This window comes from Oncorhynchus mykiss, chromosome 5, assembly GCF_013265735.2.
Source record: "Oncorhynchus mykiss isolate Arlee chromosome 5, USDA_OmykA_1.1, whole genome shotgun sequence".
Classification (NCBI taxonomy): domain Eukaryota; kingdom Metazoa; phylum Chordata; class Actinopteri; order Salmoniformes; family Salmonidae; genus Oncorhynchus; species Oncorhynchus mykiss.
The window spans coordinates 28,464,050-28,478,364 of record NC_048569.1 but is presented as its reverse complement, the minus strand read 5'-3'; the positions used below and the strand labels follow the sequence as shown (position 1 = coordinate 28,478,364).

The 14,315-nt window shown below is 46.7% G+C and overlaps 2 protein-coding genes and 1 pseudogene across 4 annotated transcripts; 1 reads left to right on the top strand and 2 right to left on the bottom strand.

The window, feature by feature from the left end:
* gadd45gb.1 (growth arrest and DNA-damage-inducible, gamma b, tandem duplicate 1) lies at positions 1-1,635 on the top strand. Its single transcript, XM_021602339.2, has 3 exons — positions 1-241; positions 353-560; positions 678-1,635. The coding sequence occupies exons 1-3, from the start codon at positions 99-101 to the stop codon at positions 789-791; spliced, it is 465 nt and encodes a 154-aa protein (XP_021458014.1). The 5' UTR covers positions 1-98; the 3' UTR covers positions 792-1,635.
* A 1,191-nt stretch (positions 1,636-2,826) lies between these two features.
* On the bottom strand, positions 2,827-4,818 carry LOC110522905 (annotated as a pseudogene).
* A 6,412-nt stretch (positions 4,819-11,230) lies between these two features.
* Positions 11,231-14,266, bottom strand: LOC110523547 (coiled-coil domain-containing protein 152). 3 transcript variants are annotated; one of them, XM_036976519.1, is made up of 8 exons: positions 14,080-14,266; positions 13,642-13,747; positions 13,124-13,192; positions 12,927-12,991; positions 12,649-12,784; positions 12,179-12,306; positions 11,764-11,859; positions 11,231-11,601 (listed from the first exon to the last, which is right to left on the bottom strand). In XM_036976519.1, the coding sequence occupies exons 1-8, from the start codon at positions 14,140-14,142 to the stop codon at positions 11,476-11,478; spliced, it is 789 nt and encodes a 262-aa protein (XP_036832414.1). In that variant the 5' UTR covers positions 14,143-14,266; the 3' UTR covers positions 11,231-11,475. The 3 variants fall into 3 exon arrangements, with proteins under 3 accessions (XP_036832414.1, XP_021458012.1, XP_036832415.1); XM_021602337.2 differs by having other exon boundaries at positions 13,875-14,231; XM_036976520.1 differs by lacking the exon at positions 13,642-13,747 and having other exon boundaries at positions 14,080-14,230.
* Positions 14,267-14,315: the final 49 nt, after the last annotated feature.

The following is a 14,315-nucleotide window of genomic DNA, read 5'->3' as shown; positions in this document are numbered from 1 at the left end:
CAGCACAGTCTCTTCAGACTCACCAATCTTTTCGGATTTATCCTCCAACTACACTACCTCTCACTTACGAAGTTCCCTTTGAAATATTCTGCATCATCATGACTCTTGAGGAAGTTCTGATCCAGAAGTTCGCTGAGCGTGCCCAGTGCACCGGCAACGCACTAGAGGAAGTTTTGCTCTCTGCTAAAGAAAATGACTGCCTGACGGTTGGTGTCTACGAGTCTGCTAAAGTTATGAATGTGTAAGTATAAGTTTCTTGAAATGCTAATGTAAACGTATAATTTCTATCTATGTTTTAATAATTTTGAAGTAATTTTGCATATACTTATGGTGCTTCTATTTTTTCTTTCAGTGACCCAGACAGCGTGTCTTTCTGCGTTCTGGCCACTGATGAGGAGTGGGAGTGTGACATTGCTCTCCAGATCCACTTCACCCTCATCCAGTCTTTCTGTTTTGACAACGACATCAGCATCGTCAGAGTGAACGACATGCAGCGCCTGGCCGAGATTGTTGGGGACAAGACTGGCCAGCTTGAAGATGCCCACTGCTGTCTTATCACGGTATGTTATATTACAACTCAAAGTGATTTAATTCAAACATTGAATAATATAGAATGTTATGAACTGCTCATTGTGTCCATGTGACTAATGTTCCTTTCCCCTTTTGTTTGTCAACAGAACCCAGCTGATGGTTCTTGGGAGGACGCTGCTCTGGAGAAGCTGCACCTGTTCTGTGAGGAGAGCCACAGTCTGAACGACTGGGTTCCAGAGATCACCCTTCTTGAGCGCTGATCTTGACTCTTCTCTCTTGAGATGCTGTAAACCTTCAACCTATAAGGAAATACTCATCCGTTTACAGGATGACACTGTTTCTCATCCCTGGATACTCCTGAGGAGGATTCCGTTCCAGGCAGCGCGAGGCCGGCCCGAGTGGCCCCCGCGATTCGTTGTCTCTTGTCCGGTCCATACCAAGATGACTTCCATTCTTTATGTGAATGAGGTCAGGTATGCCACGAGAGCGACAAAGATGGCCCTCATTCATTGTGCGGATGAGGTTTGGAGAGAAAGGAGAAGCGAGTTCTGCATTTTGTGGTCCAAAGAGCAAACGTCTCACGTTGAAGCACGCGCAGTAGGAGAAGAAGCGGTGCCAAGAAGAAGCGTTCTTAAAAAGGGACTTTTTAAAATGTCTTCTTGCTGAGCAGCAATAACAACTGTTGCATTCAGCGAAATGTTTCCCACTTTCCAGAATTGTCTTAATTCTCTAAAGGTTTCACTTTAGAAATGTAATCATGGCAAAAAAAGAATAGCCTTTTAAAAATATAAGAAAAGGTATTAACTCCTAGGCCTAATGCTCTGAAGTTTTGACTTTAGAACGTTTAACGCTGTCAAAACCAATACACATTTAATAAATTGGGCAACGTATAATGCTCTAAGGGTTTCACTTTAGAATGTGTTTATTAACTTTGTAAAAATAAAAAATAAAGATATTAACTTATAATGTTCTCACTGTTTATACTTAAGAACATTTCATTATGTTTAAAATAAAAAATAAGACATAGATTTATAATTCTTTCAATGTTTAACTTAAGAAATGTTTATGAAAAAAAACAATAACCTAATAAAACTGCATATTATATTTTTTTGTCATGTGTTTTCAATTTCTTTATTAAGTTTGGACGGTAGGCCTACTTATGAGGGCAGAGTGTGGGGAGGTTACTGGGTTGACAAAGGTTTTGGGAAAATTTGCATAGCAAGCGCTGAAGTCTATCATCTGCTCACTGTTATCCCTTCAGTAAAATTCTGTATTCCATCCGCCTCCTCTCGGCTGATCTGCATGTGTATAGGGGGCGCACAATAGCTGCGCGCGCTCTGCTGTCACATCCAGCGGTCCACACAGAGGGTCTATTGTATGAACGTCGCTGGACCGGCAGATGTCTCCATAGCCACGCTGCGCCATCTGCCGCTCTTTGCAGTTGGGGGTCGGACGGAGGAGGAGTAGAGGGTAGTTTGAGTGCAAAGGGGACCGGTATAGACTGGTTTGGGTGCTTGGATAGGGTCTGGCTATCATCTGCTGCTCTGCCAGATGGTATGGGCTTTTGTTTACATGGGGTCGAGCAGGACATTGGCTTTTGGAAGCACTTCATACAAAGAGGCTTGATAGTAACCCTACATTTGATTGCATAGGCATTATCCTATATTTGAAACACACCTGTTTCAGATTAACAAAACAAGCCTACGTGAATGTCAATTGGGTCTTTATAGCACTATATTTCGAAAATGTTTAGGTATTCAAGGATTAATACATTCACAATGGTAGAATGTCAATTTGGTGGTCAAATATAATACAGAGACAAGCACCTGTGTAAAATCAATCTTTTCTCAGATTAAACAAAAAATCACAATGACAAAAAATAATCTGGATTTCAGAGACTATCTATGATCTCAGCAAACAACCAAGGAGTGTCTTTAAGCAATACTCTTTCAGCACATTCTTCATATTTCATGCATTCTATTGTGATATGAATAAAAGTATACATATCACATAAGGTTGCTTTTTAAATTCACTTTGATGGGGCTCATTTCATCAGGAACATTTATACCCCTATTTCATGTCTTACATGGGGCTTGCAACACCAGGATAGTGGGTTTGATTCCCGGGACAACCCATAGGCTTACGTGAAAAATATATGCACGCATGACTGTAAGTCGCTTTGGATAAAAGTGTGTGCTAAATGGCATTTATTATTGTATTATAACAATCTTACTTCAAATCAAAGCGTATTCATCATGTGCACAGAACACAGTCGATGTAGACAGTAGATGTAAACAAAACAGTGAAAGGCTTTACTTGCAAACTCTTCAGCAACAGTGCAATAGCAATGTAAGAAATATAACACAGGGCAGAATGTGGGGAGGTACAGTAGACAATAGTAGATCATAGAAAAAGAGAATAAGCAATGCTGAGTTGATATAAAACAATAGATAACAAAATAACACAAATACCTGTTAAAGACATTAGTCCTTCAGGCCAATGTTTCAGTACCTGTGTGTTACCACAAATGTCCGTATTCAAGTTCAATAGAACATTTGTGGCTGTATGATGCTGAGTGAATGTTCAATGGATTAAAGCAGGCTTATATAGGGACCCATGTCCAGGCTGGTCACTTACTGAAGGACACATCACTTGGAGGAGTGCATCAGACCTCTGTAGGTTAGGAGGCCCTCTTTCTTAGGATCCTGGACCAACCCTCTGATCATAGGCACAGTCTCTGCGCCACGCCTCTTCTGGGCGTGGTGTAATAGGATGCGGTAAAGTCCGGTGATGGGGCTGCGGCTGCCCTTACCCTGGTTGTTGCGTATATGTTCCATGTTGACACCCAGCTCCTCCAGGGAGGCCCTGATCTCCGCCTCATCATCATCCAGCTCTCCAGGCTCTGCATCTGCCAGGCGCAGAGGATTGAGGGGGACCGGTGGCACCACTGTCCATGGGTACTCCACAGGGAGCAGCCAGTCACAGCCCAACATCTGCTCCACCGCGTAGCGATCCGCTGGCACAGGCTTCAGGATGCCTCGAATTAGCCGCTGGCACGGGCCTGGTACCCAGGGCAGGAGGGTGTAGACCCCTTCTATAACGGCGAGCCTCAGCTTGCCCATGGTGTCAGCCTGGAAGGGCATGGTGCCGGTCACCATGAAGAAGAGCAGGACGGCCATGGCCCACACGTCCACTGGTGGCCCCGCGTAGCACTCGTTCCTGAAGAGTTCAGGAGCGGCGTAAGGGGGAGAACCACAGAAGGTGTCCAGTCCAGGGTGTCGCTGCGGTTGATGACCTTGGTGCTGAAGCCAAAGTCAGCCACCTTCACACAGCCATTACAGGTGTACAGTACATTTTCTGCCTTGAGGTCCCGGTGGATGATGTTTTTGTCATGCTGCAAACACAAACAATTGACATGCTATATGAAATAATTTGACTATTCACATTGACTGAAATAATATATTTTATATTAATTCTGTACTGGACTTTATTAAAACCTGTGATAATATTGCTGATTCTATATGTGAATTCAATTTAATATTACTGACCATGTGTTTGATGGCGGACAGAATTTGTGCGAAGGTGATCTTGGCCTCTGCTTCTGACAGCCTACCATCGGAGCAGATGTGTGTATGGAGGTCCCCACCCCCAGAGTACTCCATCACCAGGTAGAGGCGGCTGTGTGACTCCACCACCTCGTAAAGACGCAAAACATTGGAATGCTGCAGGGCCTCCAGACAGGAGATCTCCCTGGAGAGTAGCCTCTGGACCTAAACATCCACCCATGTCTTATCCAGCACCTTGATGGCCACCTTGTCTGGGGGTGAGAAGGAGAGAGTCAGATGTTGGATAACTTGAGACAGGTCTTTTCCTCAATTCAGTTTCAACATGCTTTACTGTGGTGGTTTCACAGTCACACTAATGAATTGCTTTGCTGTTATCATCATTACATGGATGATACATTCATCCAAGATGTTGATGAAGTTCTGTATGGTCAGCAGTGTGACCTTTACCTTTGGTGAGGACGGGGAAGGCCATTTTGACGCGGGAAAAGGTTCCATATCCGATTGCACCACGGACCTTGTAGAAGCCAATCCTACGGCCCACGATCAGCTCCTTGATGGTCCACTCATACTGACACATTTCGGTGGTGAGCCTTTCCAGGGGGGTGAGGCGTTGGGGAGGGTCGGCCCCCTCCTCGTCCTGCCCACCTTCTGAGCTGACTGACAGGCTATAGAGGCTGGGGCACGGCCTCCTGGAGGACATCTGGTACTGGCCCCCTGGCATCCTTACTGCTACTCAGGGCATGGCAGGTAATGGAAAGGAACTGACTGTAGAAAGGAAATATAATACTGTATCAAGTCACCTTGAGAACCCAATAGTCAATAGTATGATGACATAACTGAATTATACTATAATAATAGTTGCTCAACATTTGATGTATTACAAAGAAAGTTTAAGTTTAAGCATTTCACTCACTGTAAGGTCTACAGTAGTGGCCAAAAGTTTTGAGAATGACACAAATATAAATTTTCACAAAGTCTGCTGCCTCAGTTTGTAGGATGGCAATTTGGATATACTCCAGAATGTTATGAAGAGTGATCAGATGAATTGCAATTAATTGCAAAGTCCCTCTTTGCCATGCAAATGAACTGAAGTCCTGACAGTATCCCCTCCTTGACGCGCGGCTCCTGCAGCTCCGGCCTCGGGGACGACCCGGAGGGAGAGGCGCAGGGCGATCCGGATGAAGACGGTGGAACTCCTGCAGCATTAAAGGGTCCAACACGTCCTCGACCGGAGCCCAGCACCTCTCCTCCGGACCGTACCCCTCCCACTCCACGAGATACTGAATGGAGTGAACGGAGTACGCCAGGACCCCCTTGATGTCCAGAGGGGGCGGAGGAACCTCCTGCACCTCCATACTCTTGGAGCGGGCCAGCCACCACCGGCCTGAGGAAAGACACATGGAACGAGGGGTTAATACAGTAATCGGGGAGAAGCTGTAACCTATAACAGGCCTCGTTCACTCTCCTCAGGAATTTAAATGGCCCCACAAACCGCGGACCCAACATCTGGCAGGTCAGGTGGAGGGGCAGGTTTTGGGTCGAGAGCCAGACCCAGCCTCACTGCGGTGGTGGTCTGCGTTCTCCTTTTGGCGCAGCACGGCCTGCTGAAGGTGAACACGGACAGCTCCCATGTCTCCTCCGCGCATCCAAAACCAGTTGTCCACCGCAGGAGTCTTGGTCTGACTCTGATGCCAAGGTGCCAGAACCGACTGGTACCCCATTACGCACTGGAGGGAGAGAGGTTAGTGGAGGAGAGGCGAAGCAAGTTCTGTGCCATCTCGGCCCAGGGCACGAACGCCGCCCACTACCCCGGCAGGTCCCGGCAATAGCACTGCAGAAACCTGCCCACATCCTGGTTTACTCTCTCCACCTGCCCATTACTCTCAGGGTGAAAACCTGAAGTAAGGCTGATCGAGACCCCCAGACGTTCCACGAACGCCTTCCAGACCATCGACGTGAATTGGGGACCTCGATCAGACACTATATCCTCAGGCACCCTGTAGTGCCGGAAGACGTGTGTAAACAAGGCCTCCGCAGTCTGTAGGGCCGTAGGGAGACCGGGCAGAGGGAGGAGACGGCAGGACTTCGAGAACCGATCCACAAAGACCAGGATCGCGGTGTTAACCTGTGATGGGGGAGATCGGTTAGAAAATCCGCCGACAGGTGCGACCAAGGCCGCTGTGGAACGGGTAAGGGGTGTAGCTTCCCTCTGGGCAGGTGCCTAGGAGCCTTACACTGGGCGCACACCGAGCAGGAGGAAACATAAACCCTCACGTCCTTAGCCAAGGTAGGCCACCAGTACCTCCTGCTCAAACAGCGCACTGTCCGACCGGAGGGTGACGTGTGGGCCCAATAGATCAACCGGTCACAAACAGCAGACGGGACGTACAGACGCCCAGCTTGCCTGTCGAGGGATCAATCTCCTCGCTGCCCGGATGTACTCCAGATTGCGGTGGTCAGTCCAGATGAGAAAAGGGTGTTTAGCCCCCTCAAGCCAATGTCTCCATGCCTTCAAAGCCTTGACAACAGCCAACAGCTCCTGGTCCCCCACATCATAGTTTCACTCCGCCGACCTGAGCTTCTTCGAGAAGAAGGCACAGGGGTGGAGCTTCGGTGGCTTACCCGAGCGCTGAGAGAACACAGCTCCTATCCCAGCCTCGGACGCGTCCACCTCCACTATGAACGCCAAAGAGGGATCTGGATGGGCCAGCACCGGAGCAGAGGTAAACAGAGCACTCAGGTGACCAAAAGGGAGCAGAGGTAAACAGAGCCCTCAGGTGACCAAAAGCCCTGTCCGCCTCAGCCGACCACTGCAAACGCACCGGGGCCCCCTTCAGCAGTGAGGTAAGGGGAGCCGCTACCTGACCAAAACCCCGGAAAAACCTCCGGTAGTAGTTGGCAAACCCTAAGAACCACTGCACCTCCTTTACCGTGGTGGGAGTCGGCCAATTACACACGGCTGAAATGAGGTCACTCTCCATCTCCACCCCTGAGCTGGAAATGCGGTACCTTAAGAAGGAGACGGACTGCTGAAAGAACAGGCACTCCTCAGCCTTGATGTACAGGTCATGCTCCAACAGGAGACCAGGGACACATGCTCGGCGCGTGTAGCGGAGTATATCAGAATGTCATCAATATACACCATTACACCCTGCCCATGCAGGTCCCTGAAAATCTTGTCTACAAAGGCCTGGAAGACTGATGACGCATTCATCAACCTGTACGGCATGACGAGGTACTCATAGTGCCCTGAGGTGGTACTGAAAGCAGTCTTCCACTCGTCTCCCTCCCGGATACACACCAGGTTGTAAGCGCTCCTGAGATCTAGTTTGGTGAAGAAGCGTGCCCTGTGCATTGACTCAATCGCTGTGGCTATGAGCGCTAGCGGGTAACTATACCTCACAGTGATCTGGTTCAGACCCCGATAGTCAATACACGTGCGCAGACCTCCCTCTTTCTTCTTCACAAAAAATAAACTCAGGGAGGCGGGTGAAGTGGGTGACCGAATGTACCCCTGATGCAGGGATTCAGAGACATATGTTTCCATAGCCTCCGTCTCCGCCTGTGAGAGGGGATACACGTGACTCCTGGGAAGTGCAGCGTCTACCAGGAGATTTATCGCGCAAACGCCCCTTTGATGGGGTGGTAATTGAGTCGCCTTGTTTTTGGAGAAGACCTGGTCTGGACTTTCCACGTAGTAGCACCAAAGGAAACCCCTAAAACCCTCCCTGAGCACTCTCTCGACCACCCCGTGAGAGCCCTCTGTGGCCAAGAAACAGTGGGGTCATGACAAACTAACCAGGGTAGACCTAGCACCACTGGAAACGCAAGAGAGTCAATAAGGAAGAGACCAAATTCTCTCCTTGTGACCCCCCTGCGTCACCATGCTCAGAGGAGTGGTGGCATCCCTGATCAACCCTGACCCTAATGGTCGACTATCTAAGGCGTGAACGGGGAAGGGCACAGCCACGGGAACAACAGGGATCCCTAAACTATGGGCGAACGATTCCCAGCCGTGCCTGAATCGACGAGCGCCTTATGCTGGGAATGCGAGGAAAACTCAGGGAAAGTGACATACACAAACATTTATGCAATAGAGGACTCTGGGTGAGAATGGTACCGGCTCACCTGGGGTGGCGCCAGAGCGCCCTGCCTGCTGCCTCGAAACCCAGAGGAACCAAACCGACACGGACCGGCAGTGTGACCTCTGCGGCCACAGATGGTGCTCGTGCTGGAACCCCCTCTGGTCTCCCTGCGCACCGCCCCTCACAGCTCCATGGGTATTGGAGAGGGAGTGCAAGGGGATGGAACCAACAGACCCTGATTTGAACGTCTGCAGGTAGCCAACAGGTTATCCAGCCGGATGGACAGGTCCACCAGTTGGTCGAACGTGAGGGTGGTGTCTCTGCAGGACAACTCCCGACGGACGTCCTCGCGCAGACTGCAACGATAATGGTCGATCAGGGCCCTGTCGTTCCATCCCGCGCCGGCAGCCAGGGTCCGAAACTCCAGGGCAAACTCCTGGGCACTCCTCGTCCCCTGCCTCAGATGGAAGAGGCGCTCACCTGCCGCTCTACCCTCAGGCTGGTGGTCGAAGACTGCCCGGAAACGGCGGGTGAACTCCTCAAACTGGTCCAATGCCGCATCTCCCTCTCTCCACACGGCGTTGGCCCACTCCAGAACTTTCCCGGTGAGGCACGAGACGAGGGCGGACACCCTCTCACGGCCTGAAGGAACCGGGTGGACGGTTGCCAGGTATAGGTCCAGTTGTAGTAGGAACCCCTGGCAGTTCGCAGCCGTCCCATCATATTCCTGGGGGAGAGACGAATCACACTGGGACCAGGAGGGGCGCGTAGTGGAGACCCCGGTTGTGCTGGTGGAGGCGCTGGGAGAACTCCCTGTCTCTCCCAGCAGTCCATTGTCTGGACAACGCGGTCCATGGCAGTGCCAAGAGGGTGGAGCATTGCTGCTTGCTCCCGGACGCGCTCCACCCCTATACCCGGGGTATCTGTTCTTGCTGAGTCCATAAATTGGGTCCGGTATTCTGTAAGGCGTCCGTACTGGCGGTAGAGAAGTCAGGTGCAGGAGAGCAAAGACTGTGTTACAACGGCGCAGTTTAATGATAAAAATCACTGTGAACAAAAACAATATATACAATGGGACAAAAAACCCAGACATAACGTGCACAAGCACTAACAATAAACAATACCGGACAAGGACATGTGGGGAACAGAGGGTTAAATGCACAACATGTAATTGATGGAATTGAAACCAGGTGTGTGGGAAGACAAGACAAATGGAAAATGAAAGGTGGATCGGCGATGGCTAGAAGATTGGTGATGTCGACCGCCGAACGTCGCCAGAACAAGGAGAGGGGTAAAAGGGATCATAACGCATACACTACCAGTCAAAAGTTTGGACACACCTACTCATTCAAGGGCTTTTCTTTATTTTTGATATTTTCTACATTATAGAATAATAGTGAAGACATCAAAACTATGAAATAACACATATGGAGTCATGTAGTAACCAAAAACGTGTTAAACAAAATATATTTCAGATTCTTCAAAGTTGCCACCCTTTGCCTTGATGACAGATTTGCACACTCTTGGCCTTCTCTCAACCAGCTTCATGATGTATTCACCTGGAATGCATTTCAATGAACAGGGGTGCCTTGGTAAAAGTTAATTTGTGGAATGTCTTTCCATCTTAATGTGTTTGAGCCAATCAGCTGTGCTGTGACAAGGTAGGGTTAGTATACAAATTATAGCCCTATTTGGTCCATATTATGGCAAGACCAGCTCAAATATGCAAAGAGAAACAACAGTCCATTATTACTTTGGTCTGATTAGTCCAAATTTTAGTTCCAACCGCCGTGTCTTTGTGAGACAAAGAGTGGTGAACGGATGATCTCCACATGTGTGGTTCCCACTGTGAAGCATGGAGGAGGTGTGATGGTGCTTTGCTGGTGACACTGTCTGTGATTTATTTACAATTCAAGGTAAACTTAACCAGCATGGCTACCACAGTATTCTGCAGCAATACGCAATCCCATCTGGTTTGCGCTTAGTGGAACTATCATTTGTTTTTCAACAGGACAATGACCCAAAACACAACACTAGGCTGTGCAAGGGCTATTTGACCAAGGAGAATAATGGAGCTGCATCAGATGTCCTAGCCTCCACAATCACCCGACCTTAACCCAATTGAGAAGGTTTGGGATGAGTTGGACTGCAGAGTGAAGGAAAAGCAGCCAACAAGTGCTCAGCATACGTGGGAACTCCTTCAAGACTGTTGGAAGAGCATTCCTCATGAAGCTGGTTGAGAGAATGACAAGACTGTGCAAAGCTGTCAAGGCAAAGAGCGGCTACTTTGAAGAATCTAAAAAAAAAAATGTATTTGCCTAACACTGTATGGGCACTGCACTAGGGTTTTAGAAAGGTGAAGGAATGTGCATTTTTGGACCCTTTGGCCTTGACTGTAGGTTAGAGTACACCAGTTCTATGTAACCAAAGCGCCGTCCGTGTCACACAAGGTTCACCTCTTGATTGTAGCGAGAGACGTGAGGATCAGGGGGATGTTCCCAGAGGGAGATTAGCTCAGCCTGCTCCCTACAGCACGCCACATATTAAAAGATAACAGTAAATCTAATAGGTTGCCCAGCTGCATCCCCTGGTTTTCAGGTGTACTGCCCCTGTGCATAGTCACAGGAAGTATGGGTGCTGTAGCACCCTCTGAAAAAATCAAAATATTTTTTTCACGATAGGTAGTGCACTGGACCTTTAATAGTCCTGCATTAGCCAACAAATATATCTGTCTGCAGCACCAACTCACCTGCTTTTACACTATGATTGAACTATTAGATGTTCAATGTTTCTTTTGATTTTTTTTTTTTTTTTTAAAGTTTCACCACATTAAAACAAGAGTTCAGTTCACGTAACAGTGTTGACCTTAAAATGAGGGACAGATGTAAATTAATCACCAATCACATTAAATAAATAATACTCTTCAGAAATGACTTTGTCAAAGCAACATAATAACTAGGGCTTTACAATGATGGTGAAAATGTGCCGAAATGTTGAGATTAAGTGGATTTAACATTTTCCTAGAAGTCACAGAGGGTGCAAGTCTTTACTCATATAAATAAAATCTGATTTATTGAATTCTCCATGTGGTCTATATTAAAGGGCACATCAATTAACATAACAGGCTTTTAAAATTCAATATTGGTGCACAATTTGTATTTAAACAATGAAAAAGCACTCATTTCGTAGAATGACCCAACTACTGTTTGAGAGCAAACACCAGGAACACTATACCAAAAAGAATACAAAGGCACAACTGTAGATGAATTTCACTCCTGCATATTTTAAATATGCTAAATCTTCTTTCTCTTTAGACGGGAGTCACTGAATCCGCTGGCGTGCTGCTTCTCCAATTCCTTGATTCTCTGGCGCAGGGCCTCGACCTCTCTGTTCTTCTCCTCCTGAAGGAACTGGAACTTCTGGGAGCACACCAACAAACACACAGGTAGGCCATCAATACAGAAACACAGGATAAACACATGCAACATCAACAAACAAGTGTGCACAAGGGGGCACAGGTTGCTTCAAACTCGTATTTCTGTGTGAAGTGTTGGCTTAGTACGTGGTCAGAGGCTCCTCACCCGTTTGAAGATGTTCTGAGGTAAAAGACCTGAGCCCTGGGGCTGCTGCTGGATCCTCTGTGTGGTACTCTGCACCCTGGCAAGCTTAGCACCAAACTGACAGCAGAAGAAACAGTGTTAGGATTGATCTGTCCATCAAACTCACGTCATGTACATCTTTACCCCAAGCGGCAAATGAAAACCACATGTACCTTTGCACTATCCTGCCTGTAAAAAACAGAAGTAAATCACTGTGACTGCAAGCTGGTCTACCTACAGTATGTATCAGATGACTAAAATAGCAGTCATCTTTACACAGAGCAGCTTTGCCTATTACTATAAAACCAGTTACAAATAGATATCTGCTGATCTGTCAATCAAAAACAGGTTACACACATAATTCAATTCAATTTAGCACTGTTGCCAGTCTGTATACCTCCATTTGTAACTTTAATATTTCACTTTGCCTCTCTCTCTCCTGGTCCCTCATTCTCCTTCTCATCTCTGCCATATCTGACTCCTTCCTCTCCAGGGCCTCTTTCAGTTCTGCATCTTTCGCCTCAACTGCATACAAAAACACAACATAAGACAAACAGGCAGCCCTAAATATGTAATATTATGATATATGTGTGACATTTTGTGGTAGGTCATTCTGTTTCAGAGATGGAATGCCACAGTCCAGTGATCCTCAATACTACTACAGAGCTGCCATACTGCAAGTTTTTGTCCCTGCTCAGTAGTGAGACACATGCTTCAGCTTTAGGTGTGTTGAAGATCAGTTGATACATTGAATCAGGTGAGGTTGCACTCATCTGGGATACAAACCTTCAACACTGCAGCTCTATGAGCAGGATTGATGATCACTGCCAGTCACTCAAAGGAAGGGTTTGTGTAATGTGTTCTTACGTTTGCTCTGTGTTTCTCTGTGAGTGTCCTCCACCCCTCTCCTGCACTGGTCTCTCAGAGATTCCAACTCCTTCTGATATCTCTCTCCCACAGCTCTCATCTCTGCCACCAGCCTCTGAATCTCAGCTTCCCGCTCCTGACCTCAACCAACCACAAGGGGGAAGCAATGGCAACATATTCCGTTTCTCTGTTCTATTATGTCAATTTTGAATCCAAACTATTTTATTGTGCAAGAATGAAATGTTCAAATTCAGTTTATTCAATCATTCTGCCCTCACCTCTACTGTCATATCACTCTGCCTTTTTAGGTCTGACACAGTGCTTTTCAACTTTTCATTCTCCACTGTAAGATAAAAGGGTGTTTATTACAATTGAATTATACGTTTATTACAAGTTTACATCTTGGATTCAGACAATAGAAATAGTGTACACTAAAGATGCATTGACCAGAGTGCCTTGCAGAGGAGATTATTACCTCTGAGGTCACACTGCTGCAGTAGAGTCTGCTGGAGTCCCTTCACTGTCCCCAACATCCCATCTCGCTCTGTGGGACAATGACGTAATCAGGTGGACTAATGTTACATTACAGGACCACTAGAGGGAGACACACACTATAAATATAGTTTTTAAATTAGAATTTTAGGCCTCTTCACCATACCTTGAGAAGATCCAATACTTTAAATTTTAGATTGGAATTGGACATTTGTAAAAGTTCCTATTGGTCACTTTGTTGGCATTTCAAACCAGACCAAAGTGCTACCCATCACTAAAGATAACACAATCCAGATGCGTGGTTACTGTAAAATCAATTTAAATGACATTTAACATCTCAGTCATTTAGCAGAGCGATTATGGTTAAGTAAGTAAACCTTGCTCAAGGGCAAAGACAGATTTTACACCTAGTAGGTTACTGGCCCACTGCTCTTATCAAACTAGGCTACCTGCTGGCTAGAGATCATAGACAAAAGAGTTTGAATGTATAAGAGTCCTCACCCTCAATCAAGCACTTCTCTTTGGTCTGAGAAATTTTCAGAACTCTGTTGGTCTCATCCAACTTGATCTCCAATATGTTGTTTTTACCCTTGAGCTCTGTAATTTTCTTTTAAAACAAATAAATATAAATTATAAAAGGACTGAATAAATATGCCCCTGGCTTTTTAAACAGATTTCATGAAGAATTGATGAAGGTAGTAAAGGGTAACGTTAATTGTGGCCCTATAACTTACATTGAAATCCTCAGGCAGTGGTGGAACTGTTGTTACTGCCACTTTCATGACAGGATTAATTTAAGGCAAATTCAGCATAGCCTGCTCATAGGCTATTTTAAGTTATTTAGCTAGCTAGCTAGATTAGTTACTGGCTAGCTAGCGGGCTAACGTTAACTTACCTACCTGAAGAACTAGCTGTCCTCCTACTTTATGTTAAAGTTACCTGTTCCAGATGAGTGAAATCATCAATAAACTTGTCCAGATTTACTACTGTACATTTCTTCATCTCTAGGTTCAGTGTTTTATTCTTCAATATGCTAAGCTAGCTAGCTACCTGGCAGGTGTATACCATATACATCACAACAGTTTAAACGTCTATTTTAAACTACAGCGGGAACTCTTGTCTGCACGTGTCACGTGTTCAGTATTGCAGGTACGTGCGCTCAAGATGTCCACCAA